This window comes from Dromaius novaehollandiae, chromosome 1 (genome assembly GCF_036370855.1).
Source record: "Dromaius novaehollandiae isolate bDroNov1 chromosome 1, bDroNov1.hap1, whole genome shotgun sequence".
NCBI classification, from domain to species: Eukaryota; Metazoa; Chordata; class Aves; order Casuariiformes; family Dromaiidae; genus Dromaius; species Dromaius novaehollandiae.
Genome location: NC_088098.1, coordinates 152,923,645 through 152,944,915, shown reverse-complemented (window position 1 = coordinate 152,944,915; position 21,271 = coordinate 152,923,645). Strand labels below are relative to the sequence as shown.

Sequence of the window (21,271 nt, the reverse complement as noted above, 5' to 3'; positions counted from 1 at the left end):
GCCTGCCAGCTTCTCTTCTCAGAGTAAAGGGGAGCTCAACCTTGCACAGTCTGTGGGTCTACAGGGAATCACAGGTGCTCTGTATCCATGGATATCGCAGGCCTCGCTGCACTTGACAGCACAGCATAGGGACAGAGGTGTTGTCCATAGCACTGAGGTACAATCAATTATTATTGTGCATAAGCTTTGCACTCTCCTCCTCCAACCTCTCCTGTCAGCAGTGCTACAGGCATCTTCAATCCTGCTACGTTTCCAAGCAATGCCCTATGAATTACTCCTGGGACACACTGAGGTGGCTTAGGTCCTTTTCTTTCCTAGGGACCAATTTATCACACATGCTTTTAAGAAAAAAAGAAAAGAAGAAAGAATCCCAGAATCATTTTAAAGAATTTCAAAATAAGTGGTTGTCAATGTCAGAGGAATACCAAGGCATGTGTATGACAATTTCTTTGATAAAGTGATGGCTTTCCAAACGTCACAACACTTGGGTTGTAATTACTAATAAGGACTCAGCTTTGCAATAGCACAAGACCTGCTAAAAGCTGCTTAAGTCCTGGCAGAATTTATAACAAGAGCATCATCTCTACAGCAATAATTGGATTTCACCTTTTCTTCCTTGTTTTGTCTTTTCATTATTTAAAAATAAAAATGGAGCCAGCAAAGACCATTTGATAAAAAGCAATACTCTTATGTCAAGGTCAGGTTCCTTCAGGAGAATAAAGTTTTCCTTTCTAAAAGAGATGAGCAAGAAGAATCATCAATGAAAAATACCAGAATGTTGCTAAACTAAAGTGAATAATGAGGGTTTAAGTAGGAGAGAGGAGTCAATACCACTGTGGCTTTTTTCCCTTTTCCACTAAGTCCTGTTCATTGTGCAGTGCAATCTTATCCCTTCATTCTACCTTCTCCTCCTTTGTCTGTTTTATCCACTTTTTCTTCCCTGACATATGAGCTGCAAGTATGACCGTATGATCAAATGCAATTGAGTTGCACTGATTTAACAAATTACCACCTGTCACATGTGCCACCTAAACCAACGTTCTCCCTTTTCTCAGTCCGCTCCAACTGTGAGGCAAAACATGCAAGCTCAAATGTCAGGTTTAAGCTCATTTGGGTAACCTGAGATGTTCAAGAACATGCTTTATGTCAAAACTGGTCTAGGCTAACTGCAGTGGTGTAGCCAGTGAGTGGCATCTCGCACGGGTTACCCATAAGCTTATGCCTGGAGCTTCAGGAGCTGTCTGGATATTAATGGCTCATTTGTTGCTTGTCTGGAGCATGCTATGCAACGAGGTGCTCCCACCACACAAATAATGAGCAACAACAATTCAGTGTATTCCTTGTTGTTCCACCAGCTAGGTGATTGATACAGAAGAGGACAGTGTGACCTGAAATTGAAGGTGGATCCTGATAAATAATAATAGCCAGAATATTTGCTATTTTAGCAAACTAATAATGAAAAATTGCTATTAGCAATAATAACAAAAAATGGTCTGTTTTAACATGCAAGAAATGTAAGCCTCAAATACCTCTGTGATGATGTTGGTCACATATACCTTATATCTGAAAATGATGGAAACTATATAAAGATACAATCACTAATGCACTGGTGCAGAAATGACAGCTTAGTCATAATAGTCTGTCTACCATAGATAAAGATGAAAACCCCTTTACAGAGTCAGATAATGGCACAAGATTTCCTCTGGACCCCAGTGGCTGATCAACTGATGTTCTGTGCAGAAAGACTGACAGCCTTTCTTATTTTTCTTTTAGTAAAACAGTATAGCTAAACAGTGACATAGAATCATTTCATCTTCAGTGTGACCATGTTGGATTGGAATGTGTCCACCTATAAAGATAAAAAAGAATTAGTGGACCATCAGTTAAGCACCATGACTTCTGTTCAAGCTCCTGTACTATGATTACTATTTTTGCATCTGACAATTTTCCCATAGTAGCTCAGCCAATAAGTTTGTTCGACTTCTTCCTGCTACGACAGGACTGTGTGCATTTGAGGGGTTCCTTCTGGTCTCTCACGTTCTCTCTTTTGTAACCCAGCAGCATACGCACAAGAACTCAAACTGCAGACAGATAACCAGAGGCTACCAGTTGCTTTGCGATGTGTTCCTGACAATGATTTTCTGTCAAACGGGGAGGACCTTTCAAGTGGGTTCCAGCAGGGCTTGTGTTAGGCCCTGTGCCATTCAATCTTTTCAAAATTAGTTGGTGGATGAGCTAGAGGCTGCACTCCCTAAAACCTTAAGCTGACGCTGAGTGGGGTGAATCTGCAAAAACTCGGGAGAGCAGGATAAGAATTCAGAACGATTTTCCTAAATTGGAGAAATGCTCCCAGATCAGCATGGTGAAATCTGCAAAGACAAGCATGACACACTACTGCTGGGTATGAGAAATCAAATGCACAGATGCAAAATGAGGAGCGACTGGCCAGCCAGCATTTCTGCAGAAAGGGACACGCGATTTACAGTAGATCACAAACTGGGCATGAGTCAAGATGTTGTTGCAGAAAAGGCAAAATTCATGTTGAAATATATTAACAAGCATCTCATATGTAAGCAAAAGCAAACACTAATCATCACTAACAAGGCCTCAACTGATATCCTCTTATGGAAGCCATTGCTCTTTAAGACCCCAGGAGACTGAAGACTATCCAGAAGAGAGCTGAAAGCATACACAGAGTCCTAAAAACATTACCTGTGAAGAAAGCCTAGAAACTGGGCTTGGTTGGGCTGAAAGAAGTGGATTCTTGAAGGCAGAGAACTTCATTAGTTTTCTAATATGTGGAAGCTGTTCACTCCATTCATCTGGAGCAGGACATAAAGAAGCAAGATTCATTTGTAAGCACAGAACATTCAAGAGGGATTTTTCTAGCCCCAGGGGTATGAAAAGACTGGAACAGATTGCCCAGCAAAGTTGTGGAACTACCTTCATTGAAAAATTTTAAGAAATGTTAGACAAACCTCTATGGTGGATAGTCGGCACACATCTGACTGTTCACGGCTGGTGAATGGAAATCCCTCCTGGGCCTACGGACTATGATCCTTCAGTCCTTCTGTGTGCCACTTACCCTGTTGGCCAGCAGCATCTCTTTTAGCCAGGTTGCACCTATGCCTGCCAACTGAGAGTGTCTGTCTTAGACATAAAACCTGTCCAAATAAATTTTAAAAGTTGCAAAATCAGTTCTCCCTTTTATGTCCTGATCAAAGCCTAGGTTATGTGTTTCCCTTGCCACAGCAGGCACCATTGTGTTGACAGACTCTGCCTCCTCATCCTCCCCCCTCTTCCCTCTCAAAACTTAAGATACAAAGAACACGCTGATGGCATACAGGAGGGAATAGAGATTTCTGAAGTCATCAAAAAAGCCAGCTAGTTCCATTTTTAAATATACCAGTTCTGAACTGTTCTGAACTATTCATATACTACATTCTGATCATGAATTGGGACTAAAACCTATAGTACAGGAAATTTACTTTACTGAAAAATAAATTGGCCACAGACTCACATTAAATTACTTCTTCTCTCCTTGGGGCACCTGGTGATGAGGCCCAATGCCAGGCAGCTGCTGGCAGGCTCAATATAGTGAGCTCTGAGTGAAGATGAATATTTTAGGTTCTTTAGTCTTTCTTTAAAGAAATAGATCAGTGACTACGAACCAAACAAAATATATGCAAAAAATGCAAAGCAACAGGTGAGTTCTGGTTTTATAATTAATTTTTTGTTAAAAGGTTGACTGGTTGACACCCTTTATTAATTAGTTACACGTTGTCTGCAGTCACAGTGCCTGAAAAGCAATTTTTGTATGATGTACTTTCTGAATTCCTGAGAATGATCTTTTCTCCAGAGGGCATTTTAAGAGCATTATTCTTTAGTCCTTCTTCAGAGACAAGCACTGACTCCATGTTTTGACTTGGTCTGAAAGGAATTACTAGATGCTTGAGACATTCAGACAAAAAAAAAAAAAAAAAAAAAAAAAAAAAAAAAGACAGTTTGTCTCTAAAGTGACTTTGCCATTTGGCAAAATGCAAGCTGAGGGCTTGTGAATCTTCCTGCTACTACTGCAAAATGAAAAACAAACAAAAATGTACAAAATAAGATAAGTATCACTCTGCTATAACCTGGTTATGCCCTCGGGTTACATGATAAGAACAGAAACATGCGGCAGATAGCTGTTGTCCATTATGAAGTGCTGCTCCTACAGTACTGTTGTTTACCTTTTTACTGAAACTGCCTTTTCACTTAGTTTAGGTAGTTCTTCTAACAGAGCTTATTGAAGTATTTCTGCAGCAACCCTAGATATTTTAATCCAGCTATTATGAGTAACTATGCAAAGCAAGGAAAAATATCAGTATCTGTATAAATGAAAAGAAAAGCATGGACAGTGAAAAGTCAATTAGAGCCAATTTTCACAGAAAACTTCAAACGTTGTCCCCATAAAACAACTGTATTGGCACTTGAGATACTTGTCGTATCTCAGTGAATAATCTGCGTTGCCTCTTGGCTGTTTAAGCCTACTGGCTTGTGAGTTGAAATCCATTAAGCAAAGCAAATGAGTCCTGGGCACAAAGCACATGAGTTCTGGGAGGCCAAGATGCCACCAGCTCTGACACATTACAAGTGGTTTTCAGAGCTGTGTCATTTTCAAGGTGTCCAGCTTTTCACTGTGGTCTTCCGCTGGAATGAAACCATGCCATGTATCGTCCTGTCTGGGGGGACAGGGCAGTGGCAAGCCGTGTGCCAGCTCTGTGCTCCCGCTCCAAGTGGAGGGCAGGGACTGGAGCATCCTTCCCATGCAGGATTTTCACCTGTGTGTGGGAACCGGGAGCTTAACTTTGGCAGGGAATGAGGGATCAAACCACCTGCCCTCCGTGTCTTCAGGAGCTGGGCAGGCAGTGGGCTTGGCTGTGATGGACTGCTTGGAGGCAGGGTTCGGATGCTTGTGGCAGGGGCTAGGAAATGGGGACTCGTGCAGAGGGCAAGCAGAAGATAGCGGAGCTGGACTGTTTTCTTCTGGCTGATCGTGAGACATCGTAATGCCACAGCTGCCAAGTAACGAGTGGCTTTTCAATTGGGAAGGGAGGGCTACCCCAATTCACATCATTGCCTTTACTTTCTGCCACTCACCCCTTATCTCATGAGATGGCCTCTGTGATCCCCTTACAACCGGGACGTGGCAGTGTCTCCCACTGGCACCATCACAGTGCCTACATTTCACTGGACTAATAAAAGAAGATGCTTGTTATCCCCTCCCATAGCATGCCCCCATCCAGCCGTTTGAGCCAGGCTGATTGCTTCTGCAGGCAGGGGAATGCCACAGCAATGCCTACACCGTAGTGCTCACACGCCCCATACACAAACACACACATGCTGATAGCCTTCTGCTTCCAGCACTCCCATGCGTGCTCTTCCTTTTGCCAGTTCAACTTTTTCCCCCCAAACAGAGCTAAGAACTTAGTAAACACCCACGGGTCTTATGCAGTAGAAAATTAGGTCTCTACAGGTGCCAGCAGAATGCTGTGCCTTGGCTTCCAAACAGCTTCATTTCCAGTCAGTAGATGCACTGAATTTCATCTTGAAGCTAAAGCACTCTCCATCCACACTTTCCCTGGATCTGTCTCTCCTTATGGCTGCAGAAAACAGCACAGAACCACTCGAAATGGTGTTAGAGAAATCCACTGTGGACACTTCAGAAATCCTCTGATAGTATTACGAGGCAGATAGGCAGAGGAGGGGGGAGAGGAGAGCGAAAAGGAAGAGCTTTCAGAGACTGCTTGGCAGCAAAGTCTATGCTTGAAATATCTGTGGGGAGTTTGAAAGCATTTCCTAACATCAAAAATGCGAAGAAGAAAAAGAAATTTTGATCAATGGCTTATTGCCCTTGATCTAAGCAAAAGAATCCTAGCCAGTCAGAAATAACAGAAATCTGTTTTATTGTAAAGCTGAAGTTTTCTATGTTTTGACAGCTGGGGCTCATGCTTTTGGCTAGGTTATTTGCCAGCCTTAAAATATTCATCAGTGAGTTGCCAGGTTTTTGTCCTTTCAAATTAAACTCTTAACGATGAAGGAGAACGTACTGGAGAGATTTTAAGCACGAGTTCTCTGTCCTAAAACAGAACTTTGTGGCCTGAACTCACATGACCAGAAAAAGAGGTTTCTACTCCCTGGCCAAGTTTCTGGTGAATCACTTGCTGGTCACAGAGCCAAGATTTGCCTTCTGGAGCATGGGAAGCAGCGGATCATTTGTGCAGAACACAGCCCTCCCTCTTTTGTTGGAAGGAAATGGATTAACAGTATGTATTCTGTGCAGCATTATTTAGAGAACTGGACTGAAATATTCCAAATTAAAGAATTTTTACTGAAGAACAAACTGGAACAAATATTAAACAAAAAAGTCAAATTTGACTCTGAAAATGAATTGCAAAATGTTGGCATTGGTGGCTGCAGGATCAACTCAGACATCCTACAGAGTATCTGAACAAATTATCTTCACAGAATTTATTCTTTACCTTTTTGATGCAAATCTTTATATTATTATCTCAGTGTTACTTCCTCTTAATGCTATCTGTGTTTTGATACAGTTATTCTAAGAATTCAAACCAGACTCTTCTGCTCTTGTGCAATTTGTTTATTTTTATTTCTTGCTCTGCTTTCATTTAGTCAGTCAGTTGTTATCATTCCATTTCATACCCATACAACTTAGGAGGCTGTCTTAGGTGAACTGGTTGCAATACGAAAAATATTAAATCATTTCATATCTTCTAGGAAGAAGGAATTCCTCTTCCAAAATTTCAGGGTTAGTCATATTGACTTTGCATCTGAAAAAATCTTCTGCTTCCATCAACTCTGTCCTTAGCTTCCTTTATTTGTCCCAGGGTGACCAGTGTTTTTGTCATGTCATTTCATATCTACCAAGTCCTTAGAAGTGCTCAGCACTTCACTTTTGAGACTGATCTTCCATTTTCTGGATAAGGAATTCAATTTCTTTAGTAGATATGAAGTGATAACAAACTTTTCACTTAGGGACAAGTTAATATTAGAAAAAGTTGCAGTACAAAGTTTAAAACTTAGTGAATGAAAACTGAAGGTGCACTACCTTGTAGAATAAGGTCCTTTAGGAAGTTTCACTTCTACCAACTGATAGCTTAAACAGAGAGTTTTAATATAAAATCAAGCCAAAGAGCATCTCATAGTTTACAGCGCTAAATTTTCAAAGGGACTTTGATCTAGTCTCCAACCCTATGTAAAGCCAGGCTGGGCTGCTGAGCAGACAAGGTCTATGATGAGGAACATTGCCTGGAGGGACCAGGCACTGGGCTGCAAAACAGAGAAAGGCAGAGAAAGGCACTGGCAGAAAAGGAGAGCGGTGGAGAAGGAAGTCCATTTGGTCATGTCTGTAGTGGTACATTAAAAAAAAAGGCCAGGTTTTAGGATCAAACACTGGTCTGCATCCATTATTCATTGTGGTTTCGGCCCACATCAGCCAGCACTCTTCCAGAACAATGCATGGGCACAATTTGGGCCACACAATATACAGGACTGTTCCCATTAGGCAGTCTCGATGCATCACCCTCTTTTGGGTGGAGAAGAAAGCATGGACATGTGGATGCAAGTCATGCAGTGACATTTGCTTGCAGGGCCAGAGAACAGGCCTTGGCTTGTTCTATTTTGTACCTTACACCAGGGATCCAATGTATCCTTACACCAGGATCATACCAAACATACTATATCATTGGAGGAATGCAGCTATTTTGAGCAGAATGACCAATATTTGGGAAAGTGAGGGATACTGGTGAGAACAAAGAACAGACAGATGTTTACTGATTCAGTCCTCACATGCAAAACTGTTGGTGCATCTTCAAAGTCCTTTCCTGAAGATGTGACCCTTGTTATCTTAATATCAGTAAGCAGCATCATGATTCATTTTTCCATTTGTTGTGAGCTGTTTGTTTGTGAGCTCCTCTATAAATTCCAGGAATACAGTTACCAATTTTAAAGCTGCAAATAGATTTTTTTTCTCAGCACACTTATGAAAAACATTTAATTTTATGTTGCTGATTTTCAAAGCTTTCTATATGACCTGGCTATATACAACAGAAAAATGCTGGTGTACCTGGGTGATGAATTAGTGGTTTCCTCACTAGAGCAAGCTCTTTTTTTTTTTTTTTTTTTCTCTCTTTAGCAGAAATTGTGCTAGACATTTTGGAGGAGTTTAATCAAAATTCTCATCAAAAGCCAAATGAGTGGATTTTAAAGAAAGTTTAATTACAGTGGTCAAACCACCCAGTGTGATTTGCTTGATTTGATTAACGTAATGAGGAGCACATTTAATGAGAAATGCATTAATTCATTCAAACAAGTGGTTTTATCAGAGGTATTAAGCTCCAGCCCAGATTATGTACAGCAGAAACTAGGATAGAAAAAATTGACCGAGGTCAAAATAGTAGTCACACCATAATTACATGCTCTCAGCTGTAATCTACCAGTTGAACTTGAGCAGCACTCATAGTGATTAAAAAGTAGGGTCCCCATTTAAAAAAGCCCCACATAAATAACCACTTCCATGCTTCCATTCCACCACTGGGATATCTATCCCATTCTTTCAGATGTTCAGAAGATTCAGGAACAGGGACTGTATTCTCTGAGTTTCATTCAGATGATTACACATGGAGATAATATTAGCAAATGATGAAGCTATAGCTCAGATAACCCCTGAAACCATCCCCTCCCTTAAAGGAAATGGTGTTCCCTATTTGCTCTCTGTTCTAACTCCCTGCTGTCCCTGTCATGTTTTAGGGACACTCCTGAACATCATCTTGGGGAGTGACTTACGGAGGCATTATTATTTTCCTTCTGAGAAAGGAAACTTCCTTGTAGAAAAAGAAGAAAAATTGGCTTAAAACAGGAAGTATTGGGGAAAACTTTACACCTTGTTTTTCTGTTCAACCGCTTTCTTTAGCTAAATGTCAGCACCTCCATTCCAGCTTTCCCCTTTCACGTTCCCTTTCTGCGGGCTTTATATAGCACCATTCACCTCAACCCTCCCCACTGGGATGCTTTCTCTGCTGCCTCCTGCTACACCTCCTGGCAGACACTAATGCCCATATCTCTCCTATGCTGCCCTTATCATGTTACTTCTTTGACTTCTGCCATGCTTTCTTGTTTTTATTCTATCCTCAGCTTGTCATTCCTGTAGCGTCTGCTCTGCCTCTGCGTGAGCTGCCTTTCCTGCTGCTTTGGACTGAGTTAGTATAGCACTGCAACAGCTTTGATTTTCAAGCACTATACTTCTAAGCCTGCTCAGCTGCCTGAGCACTTTTCAAGCACTGTTGCACAGTGGACTTAAGCACAATCCATCGCTCAGTCTCTCATCAACTACCGCCAGCAGCCGGCAATGGAGAATAACTTTGAAACTATTCGCTAACTGAGTAGGAGACTGGTCAAGGAGCTGGGAAGCTGAGCAAAAGCCCAGTTGCTGACAGGATCCTCCTGGGATAGGTGCACAGACAAGTGAAAACTGGCGTGGAGGCCAAATTTTGCCTCCCGATGTCTCCAGATTAAATCAGTGGGAATTTGACAGTCATAGCCTTTTATTAGGGTGAATGAAAATATAACTGTAGGTGCCAAGGTTTACCTGCCGGTTTGGAAGTTCTGATCAAGACCTTCACAAAATAAGTTAAAGTAGAGAACTAGAGATGGCAAAAAACAGACCTAAGGATTTATTTGCTATTTTCATAGAAGATGAGCAAGCAAACTATTCCTACTGAGCTGAAAGCCACAACTCTTGGGATTTTTTCTGCCACTTGTATTTAAACCACAATGAAACAAAAGTAAAAACTGGAACAGAGTCCGTTCAGAAGAACTCTTCTCTTTTAGAGAAGTCTTGGAATGTGCCTATATCTGACTGTTGCACACCAAAAAAACCTTCTGATATATGATTGGCTTCTAAGACATTTTTGCAGAGGAAAGCATTAACAATGACTACCTCACCAATACACTCAATAGAGCTGTTCCCAAGGAAAAAGAGATCCCGTCTTGGAACAAGCTACCCATATAACACATACAGTTTCACTACAACAGCTGCCCCTTGATGTCACATTTGGTATCCTTGAGTGGAATCTAGATAGGAAATCATAAAACACAAATTAGTAAAGGATCATATTTTAAAATACTTTTTCCCACTATCTCCTGGTCTGGTCTGCTAGCAGCCAGCTAGCCTTGCTAAACTTCACCTGAACTTCTTCATCTAAAGAAAACTTCACAAAGACCAAAGCTGTACTAGTAGCAGGTACTGCCTCTCTCCACAAACCTTCCTTCTGAATGTTATAACAGTTCTCCATTTACCAATGGAGCTGCCCAACTAGCCTCCACTTTGGAAATATTAAGTATGGTTCCAGATGTGGCTCCAGTTCTGACTCTCAGATTCTTTTTTGAATAGTTATATGGCTTTTAGTCTGGCACTATCCAAGATCTCAACGGCTTCAAAGAGATATTTAGCTTTGATTTGGATTATGCAAAGAATAGAAGCACAGCTTAAACTGGCCAAACATCAGGCACTACTTCTAATAGGAAAGGAAGCATCATTAACTCAGATGTTTCTAAAAGGAAAGCAAAGTATGACATGGGTAGATTCAGGAATCTATTGTTCAACACAGGGGACAGTTATGCACCACTCTGTCCAGTCAGATACGACAATTTTAATTGTCACTTCTCTCTCCCCTAGTTCCAAGTATCATACTAGTCTTTGGCAACACTCTTTGTGTTGCTGTAATATATTAATTTGCTTCTCCTCATTATCCATGGAGCTCAAAAAATCATGACCTTCACTTCCCTGCATCCAAACTCAGTAACTTAAAGCTATAACAGCTTGGGAAAGCTTAACCAGTATCTTAAGAAGGAACTCAGTATAATTTTGCCTAGGAAATCTGTGTGTGTAATCCCACATGAATTAAAATATATGGATGTTTAGAATAGCCTGCTGAGTTTCAGGAAGTATTAAATATGCCACTATACAAAGCCTGAAAGAAGAAGATGTTTCTGAGGTAACACGCAGATCTATCACTGTCTGCCAAATACCATACACTTTCTTTGGCTTGCAGAAGTAGAATGTATTGTACTGGTCACATACCATGAAGTGCTTGATATGTACTTGGAAATCGTTCTTTGAAAACAAATACTTAATTTTCAGATCCAGAGCAGAAGTTCTATACCCTTCTCCTGTTACCTGAAAGACACTTGGAGAAATTTCAAGACAGGATTAAGGAAGAGATTTTAAAACTCACATTCCTCATCTTGTGAAATGAGGAGTTATCTCTGACCCTGACCACATGTGGTATGTACCAGTTTCCCTCAGCATACTCTAGAGGTCTCCAACCTTAGCATTATTGTGTACAGAGTAAATGTCTACCCCATATGTGTCTGTCACCATGGAAAAGCTTGGGGAAGTTACAGAAAGGAATTTCTGCAAGTCTAAAGGAAAACCAAGCCCCCACATCTCTTCTTGCTATTCAGATACAAACTAGGGATTTGCTTCCAACAAGCAGTTTAATCAGTAGGGTCTGCTACGGAGTACGGAGACAGCTCTCAGCACTGATATATAGAAACTGTTAGCAAAGTGTAAACTTCTGGTAAAAGCAAAATATTTACTAAGGAGCAGCGTTTTAGGCTGAGTGCTTAAAACAGCCCTCCATGCTAGCTTCCCTGAGCAAGGTGTGTAAGGGATGGGCACTGAAGTACTGGTCCCAGTGCTGACTCCTAAAAGCTTGAACCTGCAATGTATCAATCATATATTGCAAGGAGTCATATTTAATCCACTTCTCCCTATTTCACTGAACCACTGCAACGAAATTTTCTGAAAGAAATCAAGATGTTTACAGAGCAGTTAAACAGCTCTGACCATTTACATGTCAGTGCTTTATTGTGCTTCTACCACCAGCCCTAAGGCTTGTAGCCCATATAACTTCTTCCACGTAATTAGGCAGATAGCTTCCGACTTGACCATCTGGTTTTGAAGCCACAGACCCCACTATAATGTCTTTCCGCACTATTGTGAATTTGTAAGACCCAGACACAAATCATTGGGAGTGCCAGCACACAGAAATTTAACAGATTAGCACTACCCTCACTTCTCATCTGCAAGTGGATAATGCTAAAGTAGAACCAATGAACAGATGCAGAGGAGAAAAAAAGATGAAGTGTGAAAATAGTCTTAGATATGGATGCCCAGCTGGTACATGATGAAAAGCAGCTTCTGTCCTTCATAGAGGGCCTGGTAGGCAACAGCATCTCTTGTTGATTTGTTCAATTTTTTTCAAAATCTAACGTAGGCAGGAAGGTTACATTCAGTAGAGGATTCTCGCCTTTTCATCTTCCTCTGCAACAGCGAGTTAGGGATAACGGCAGTCCATAACTCTGAGGTGCAGACAAGATGCCAGCTCGGTAAACTTGTTAAACCTCAAGCCTGGCAGGTTGACCTGGAGAAGCATCACGCCTCTTCCCACATACCGAAGAGGCATCAGCCAAAAAAGACGCGGACTACAGCAAGGAGGTGGGAAGCGGAGGAGGGAATAAATCAGCGGCTACCCAGGTCCTGCTCCCCTCCCCAGAGGCCTCCCCGCTGCCCCCGAGGAGCACCTTACCTTCTCGTTCTTCCTCTCCTCTGCCTTGGCAGTGGGGCCGGAGGCTGCCAGCCCGCCGAGGGGCCCGCCGCCCGCCTCGCCATTGAGGTGGGCGGCGCTGACGTTGGGAGGGGTGATGGCGGCGGCGGCAGAGGTGAGGGGGATGAGGGGCCGGGCCCCCGGCAGCCCCGGGGCTGGGGGCTGGTGGCCGTGCTGGGGGGAGACGGCGGGGTGAGGCCGGACCGCCGCGGCCGGCAGGCGGGAGGGTGAGCTTGGCGTGCGCAGAGGCGAGACCGTGGCCGTCGGCCGCTCCGGGGCCTGCACCGGGGGGTGAGCTAGGAGGGAAAACAAAGCACAAGAAAGCATGTGTTAAGTCCTGGTGCCCGCTTTGTGTTAGGACTGTAGATCTGTGGTAGTAAATTGTACAACAGTTACCCAGAAGTAGCCATTTGATGCACTGGCCTGAAAGTCGGGAGCTGGCTCGGGGCAGCGGCAGGCAAGGAGACTGGCTGTGCGGTCGCAATTACTGCCACACGTCTGCTGGAGCCCGAAGGAGAGTTACAGCTCGCCTTAACCAAGAATATCTTAGCCTGCAACTGTTTTCGACTAAATTCTAGAAATCCTGCTTCGGGCTGCAGAAGACCTCTGTGCAGCTGGCTAAAATGGCCTGTCCTCCCGAGATCTGCAGCTGCGGACTGGCCTTGCTGTCCATGCTCAGAAACAGATAAAAAGCATACTGTGTTTTGAAATGCTTTCTTATTTTAGTCCAACTGAGCTGTGTTTTCAGGACCTCCGGGACCCCCTTATAATGTTGCTGTTGACTTCCTGCTAATTTTTTGGAGAAACACAACAGTGAACTCAAAGGGTTCACTTACGTGATCCAAACCGACCTTGTAAAATGCAATTACAAAAAAAACTCCCTTATTTCGGTCTTAACAAAAACGATCAACAGCAAATCACTGTGTTGTGCAAGATAAATTAAGCATAAATTCACTAGAGTATTTCTGAGATCAGCCTTGTCTCTGCCAGCAAGGTCCCTGAACGACTACGCTGAGCCTTTTAGTCTTCCTTCCCCAGATGAGCAAACCCTGCTTTTAACCACCAGGAACCAGGAATTACCGCTCATCTGTTTAACAGTAACCAACATGTACTGTTGAGGTCTGTTCTCCAGGGATTCAGAAGCCTCTTGTGTGCCTTTTGTCAAAAAGTGTGACAGAGCTCCAGGTCCACTTCTACAATATTTTCTTTGGCATTTTCTTTAGGCATAACCTACATACAATTCTATTTCTAGTATGTATAGACCAGAAGCTGAGTCTACATTCACTCACTTATACAATTCAATAGTAGGGCTGGCTGGAAAATTCCCATTTCATAAATAATTTCAAGGTTTCATAATCTGGTTTCATTCTTCATCAGTGCAAAATTGGAACCTTTGAAGATGTTTCTGAGCGCAACCTATTTACCCATTCCACAATAGCCCCTATTCTGGTGGTTGGGGCATTCACCTGGGCTACAGAAAATACAGGATCTGTCTATTCTCTGCAGAGAACAGCTCTGGGTAGCTGTCTGTTCTCTTTGCCTTTCCTTCTCTTTCTCATTGCAACCTGAGCCAGGACAGCTTCCTGGCTGAAGTCTGGTTGAACTACATCCATTCCTAACCAAAAAGTTTTTATTGCAAAAAATCAGCTTTCTTTGGGCAAGAAGCATTTCACTGGAAAATTCTCAACCTGCTCTATCTGCGGTTTTCTTACAAACTGATCAGCAGGATACATTTTTATGCAGCACCAAAAGTAACTGCTTAAGCTATAACAAAACAACAATGCTAGAACAACTCAAACAACAATTTTCTATTTGTACGGCTAACAACAGCATGCATCACTAGAGATTAAAAAGATAAGGAGTACCATTTACCATAATCAATATACCAGCTGAGCACTCTTGGGGCCAGGAGGGAATTTTGTCCCCTGGCTTTGTGACATATTGTGCCAAGGGATACTCAGCCAGATGGGCCAGTGATGGTCAGATAAGCACCTCCATTGTTTGTCTTCACAGTTACTCCCTGATTCTAAGGCATCTCTTTTTATTAGTCCATGTTGCTCACAACAAATCAACCAAGCTATCATTAATCTTGGTTAATGATTCAAGACCTAAGTCTTGAATTTGCAGTGATTTTAGCCTGTAGGATGTGGACAGGCCTAAAAGTTGCTACTATGGACCCTTCAAGACTGTCATTATTATTATTTACCATTTTTTCCTCCCTGGATTACCAAGAACATATATTGAAAAGTGTAATTCATTTCGAGAGAACTAGACAGGGCACCATTGGTTTCCTGATGTGATTCCCTCCTTCTGATTTTTCCTGTTTTGAACCTGTGTAATGAACCACCCCTGCTGCCAGAAATCTAATCTCCTGGGCTGGTTAAGATTACAGGGTGAAGGTTTTAAACTGCTGGTTGTAGAGACGAATGGCTTTCCTAAATCTAGAATAAAAGCACTACAATGGAATTTCACTGCATGTACCTGGATGCAGAAGACTGATTTGATAATCATATTAGGTAGGTACATTACTTCTTTCATATAGTTCTCTGTTTCCAGACATGAAGGAAACTGAAAGCATGAGAAACAGCAAAATAAATGGACAGAGAAAAATCAACTGTGAGCAGGGCTCTCACATTTTATTCTGTAATTTCATCTGCTTACTGTTGTAATGTATGCCTTTGCTTTGGTATCTCTGGATCTGGACTGTGCTACATCAAACATGCTATTAATTAGCAATGCTCACTGAAGGCTATTTTTGTTCTACACCACTCATATTTCATTTTGGGTGTACTCCCACATTAGTGGCCTTGTGCGAAATTGATTTGTTACTCATGTATATTGCAAGCCAACAGAAACGTGATTTGAATATTGTGTCAGCTTGCTTCTCTTGTAAAGCTTTTCAAGAAGTAGATCTCCATTGCTCTGTCCCACAGGTCTAAAGAGACCTTTTTTGAAGGGCTGCTACCCACAGGATATCAGTCAGGACATCCATTATGGAGAGAAATACTGGTAATTCTTAAAGTTTTCCTTTATTTACGCTCATGAAGGTTTATTTAATTAAAAAACAATCTCATGAACACTTCTGGAATGGCTTGGGAACTCCCCCCTTATGAGGTTTCAGAGCAGTTTTGTGGTCTGCAGCTTATCCAGCCGGCTGACTCCTTGGCAGATTAAGACGACAAAGTGACCTGGAGGAGCAGTCTTAAATCTAGGAAGCACCTGGAGCCGTAACACAGCAGCACTGTGGAGGGAAGATCTCAGGTGTTCCAGGTGCATGGGGCAAAAATAATCCTTCATCTCAGCCTCAGGGAATATGTCCTTCCAGTGGCGAGGGGACCGGAGGCAGCAGGAGCTGCCTAAATAGGTTCTGCGAGCCAAAGGCAGACTGGGCTGCCAGAGGCGGGTGCTTGGGAGCCCCTGAGGCTCTGAGGCCAGACGTACGGCGCAGGGGCAGACCCAGCACTACTCTCCCACAGGCGCTCCGCTATGCTTCATGCACCTTGTCCTGAGAGTGGACATTTCTGCCCTTGCACTGCATAAGCAGAAGGGCTTTTTGGAAGTGTGTAAGCCAGAGGGAAAGCAGCAGCCCTCTAAACCAGACAAAAAGAGGATAACTAGACTTTTTCCAGTTTGACAGGGATGCCAGGTGAAGACCTGCCACAATGTGTTGGGCAAAAGACTCTGCTCTGAGTCACTGTTCGAGATTCAGATTCACATGTATTTGACTACATTTTTTTCCTTTGGCTTGGACTAGGAAGAAGGTGAGATTAGACGGTCATACTGGTTCTTTCTGGCTTCCAAAGGTACGAATCTATGACTTACACTGCAGTATATTTCTCTTTCGTATCTCCTCTGTTTTGTTTCTAAGACCGCAGTTTTCAACAGTCACAATCCTTAGTGGTCTGTCTTTGTAAACACAATGGCTTGTGTTCCCATAAAATGTCAGAAACAAAATGTTTTAAATTTTGCTGTAAAGTTCCACCACAGAATTTACCTTTACTTTATTCAACATGAGAGCTGTTTAACATCAGGGAAAGGGGCATAAATTGTGCTCTAGAAAATTGTGCTCTACATCAAAAGGAAACCTAGAAAGAACAGAGGCTCCCTGGTGCGAGAAGCTCTTATTCTCATTTCAAAAAGGTGGCGGTATTTTTCAGATCTTTTGCTTTATCACTAACACTGGGTCCCGTTCTGCCTAATAAATACCTTTCATCCCCAAAGCCCAATGAAATGCTTCTTAATTTTAAGTCGCGTATTACTTGCTCTGTGATAAGAGCAGGTTTTTTTCCCGTAAGCAAGCCAACTGGACTCAGGACTGTTAATCCCCTTAGTATGCAGGGTGCTTGCTTTCGCTCAGATAAGTTGTATAAATATTTGTAAACTATAATCTATTTCAGCTGTAGCAACAGAACAATCTGATAAACACAAAGTGGTTCCCAGAGATCAATAGAAGCCCATAAATACTACAAGCAAATAAAACATATTCTTTTCCACATTGACTGAGCTGTGACTAAAACGAGAGACTGGCGAAAGCAAGCTATGGGGACTGGCAGATGCCAGAGGATTGTGCTCCAGGGATACAACATCAATCCTGCGACCGTACGGCGAGAGGCATCAGCGGGTATTCATACGTACCCATCTGCATTGTGTTGCGTGTCTGGCTGGCTGGCTGTTGAGCCGAATACCTCAAGCAGTTATTCAGCTGCGGAGAGCCTGCCTGGAGCTGGGGATGAGTCTGAGGTGCAGTGATAGGAACAACCGGTCTGACAGCCATGGTGGCATTCGTGTGACTTGCCCCTCCAGGGTGGATGGCTCCTGGGGCCCCTTTCGTTGCCTGAGCTCCCCCGGCTCCGCTGTTGCGAGGCTGACCAGCTCCCACAGGTACCCTGCGTGGATGAAGGAGAGCGTGAGCGTGCTGCAGAGACACAGCTACTCACCCACCGTAGCGACAGACACCCTCAGTTACTCAAGGGCCTCAGCGTGATACTGACATGGGTATTAAAATAAACTAAGCTATGTGTATTATTTTTTTCTTTACAGGACGCAGCCATAAGTACGCTTGAGGACATTTGCACCCTTTCATCTTATGGGAAGAAGTGCAAGGTAAAAATGGAAAGATCATCTCTTCAACCACTTTTTTCTTAAGTTACATTTCTGTCTGAATAATTTCTAGTAAAATCCAAATCTGAATTCAGAGGAAATAGGATCTCCCAAATGTCATTTTAGGTACTAAAGGCTATTTTTTACTGGCAGTAATGGAGTAACAAATAAATCAGACTCAAAGATCTTTTCTTAAGACCAAATCTTCATACAACTCTACAGTGGGAAAAAAGGATGGAGAGCATCAAACTCTGTGTGTCTGTTGTAGGGGACTCAAAAGCAGCACACTTGGCAGGACCTGGCTGAGTGCTTACTCTAGTTATTTAACCAGCTCTAGGTTAGAATTGCTAAGAAAACGCAAGAGGGAAGGGAAAACTCAGCTGACTTTCCTGGAAAGGGAATTCCAACAATAAACAACTCCTCTTTCACTGCTCACTTGAACTGTATGTAGAGTTTTTCTCTCATCTGTGTGACAGAGGGAAGGAAGGAGGCTGCTTCTCCTATGAAACGAGTTCAGCATGGAGCTATTCCCGTGATGAGCAGGTCTCCTTCTTCTTACCACCGAGTAAAAACTCTCTGACCAGGGAAACAGGGTGGTAATGCACAGGTTTGGCTGCTGCTCAGCAGCACTTTTGCTGAATTTCTCACTCAGATTCCCAAGTGCTTTGCCTTTCCCAGTGGGAGATGCCATGAAACAGAGGGAAAAACAAAATCTAAATGAAGGCTACCACTTAGTGCTCTTCTGCTCTCCCTGATCATCCTATGTGCTAATGTCCTCTTCAAGAAATGGACAGCAAAGAAGATATGATGCAGAATGAAATATGGTGGAGGGAATGGAAATGAGAGTAGGGTGGGAGGTGAACAAGAGAGGAGGAGATTACAGAAACAGCACGATGCACATATGCACAATCAGCATATGGGTTGTGGGAAGGGAGAACTTTGGGGGCCAAAACTGTTGTGTGGGAGCAGAGAAAGGAAAAGGAGTATGCTGAAGAATGTGGTCTGGTTCAGAGCACAAGAACTACTTCTGAGGAAAACAGTGCATATGAAGGTACAAATTCTGACAGAGGCCAAAAGACAGGCCAGAAGATATGATCCAGAAGTGCAGAAGATAGCTCTCCCTTGAGAAAAAAAATTAATCACAGAAGGAGGAAAAATAACACGGTAGTGTCATCAAATCTTTGACTCTTCTCATAGTGCATCATTTGCCTGGTTTATATTTTGTTAAATGTGTCTAATTTCTTTTTTTACTTCAAACTTTTTGAAACTGGAGCGGTTTTGGGTTTGCCAGAAAAGCGCACCTAATAATCCACTGAAAGCTGCGTTTGGTCAAACACGCACACCAAAAGGTAGAGAAACTTTATCTGGGACTCCTATGGAGCTGGAAAGATGCTCGATGTGGCAAATGTTCTCTGCTCTCCTGTGCCTGTCTCTTTTCTAAAGGGTCCTGCCCTGGGAGTCCTGTTCCACTAGGCTATGCTCACACATGCATGACCTGGTGGCTTATAAATCTAGTCCAGTGTTATTAAGACAGCTTCTTTTTTCTTGCATTTTGTACAGAGCTGCAGAAAAACACGTATGAATCTAATCCTCTGCTTTGTTGTCAAAATAAAGAGGAACAAAGTAAGTTGGAAGTGCAGCAAATAAGAGATTTTGTTCCTATCAGATTTTTCTTGCTGTTCTCACTGAGGGTGATTTACGCAGGAACTTAATTAGCTCACAGGATCATAAATAAAATCATAAAGCTGCTCTCGGGTTTTGTGGGAAGCACTTTTGCCCTTTAGCACTTCCCTGTGTCTTGTTCTAGCTGTGACATGTTGCATTTAATAAGGTCTTGCTGATTCAGATCACCAAGACTTCAACACGAACCTCTTTACTAATTAAAGACCTGAAGAGGCAAGGAGTGCAGGCAGTCAAGGGGCTCTATAAAAATCAGGTAAATATATTCAGGTTGATGAACAGTTAAGACTCTATGAATTGATGTGTTTTTTGACTGAAATGCAATATTAGGACTGCCAGCAGGCTGTTATCAGTGTCTAATCTGCTCTCAATTTTTAGTCTTGCCCAGGCCATATATTACAAACTTTATATAAAGTGAAGATGGAATGAACCTGGAACCATTTTTCAATTTCAACACTTTCTGAGTTGTGAGGTGCACTTCTTTGGAGAGCAGTGAAAAATGGTGAGGACTGTGTGCATGTGGGAGGAGAAATCCAGAGCATGCGAGGAGGAGCGAGTGCAATTTGCAAACCCAAGGCTGTTCTAAAGGAGAGATGGGCATATGCTTGGCAACATTCACCTGGCAAGGAGCACTTGGGATGAGACAGTCTGGGACACTGTGGTGAACTTTCTCCTCAGCTAGCAGAGTATTTCACAGAGTGGGCTCTGGATCACAAACACTCTTTGATTTGGGGTTGTCCAATACTGAGCTCTAACAAATGGCATTCCTTCCCAAACATGCTATTCTTTCCTTTTCTCGTCTTCTGTAATTGAGACAGAGGTAGCTAACATGAAATAATTTACTGAATTCACCTACCAAATCTGAATTTTAATTGTTCAAACATTAGTCCTGATCCAAATAACCCAAGAGCTTTGATCTCAGAAAAACAAAATCTAAATGAGGGCTACCATAAAGCAAGCCGCAAGTATTCCTTACTTCGCTCATCCCCATTATATGACCAGTAATTCCATAATGATAAGAAATCATTAGCCACCAGATTCTTTAAAACAATAAAGGCTGGGACCATCAAAACAATTTTAAGTGCCAACATCTAAAACAATTAACGAAGTCTTCTGAAAATATGAATAATTCCGAAGCCACAACCAGAAAGTTGCACTACCCAAGCCTACTATGGATGACACTGCCACTGGAAAATTTCTGGAGGAGGAACATGTGATTTAAAAGCAGATTTACCCTTTTTTCCAGCGTCCTCAAGACACAGAATTCCTCCCACCCCCTGCCCAGGCATATCCACTTCTGGCCAGCAGTACTCACCTGGAAACGGGAGTCACGTAGTTGCCTGGGAAGACTCCAGACATCCCACTTCTCAGAGACGTGCCCTTGAACCAGCCGTCTTGACATTTCTCAATGACCCGGTACATCTCACCTTTGCGGAGCTCCAGCTCATCGTTTTTCTGAGGCTTGTAGGCGTACAGAGCTAGGTAGCTGCGAGGAGAGGTTACACACAAAGAAAGCACACAGCTGATGTCAAACCAGGACTGTCCTGTTTCGATCACAGCCTCATAGAGCAGAAAGTGCCATGGTGCACACACTGCTCAGAAACAGTGATTAAGAGGGGACATAATTACAGTAAACAGAACGAGAAATGGCATAGAACAAACAGATCAATCAAATGCTAAGATGATAAGGGGACAGCTAATGAGATTAAAGGGAAGGGGTAATTTAGATATTAAGAGGAGGACATACTTCTGCACCTAATGCACAATCAGTCAGAGGAAAACACTGCTACAAAACAGCACTAAAGTTAAGAACTTAACAGCAA

General features: G+C 42.6%; 1 protein-coding gene across 2 annotated transcripts in view; it reads right to left on the bottom strand.

The window, feature by feature from the left end:
• Positions 1-21,271, bottom strand: part of SH3RF3 (SH3 domain containing ring finger 3) — a 260,428-nt gene that overhangs the window by 23,387 nt on the left and 215,770 nt on the right. For both annotated transcript variants that reach the window (XM_064503497.1, XM_064503506.1), the window contains 3 exons: positions 20,764-20,934; positions 17,304-17,554; positions 12,651-12,964 (listed from right to left, as the gene is read on the bottom strand). In XM_064503497.1, the coding sequence (XP_064359567.1) occupies positions 12,651-12,964; positions 17,304-17,554; positions 20,764-20,934 (736 nt within the window). The remainder of the gene's footprint in view (positions 1-12,650; positions 12,965-17,303; positions 17,555-20,763; positions 20,935-21,271) is intronic.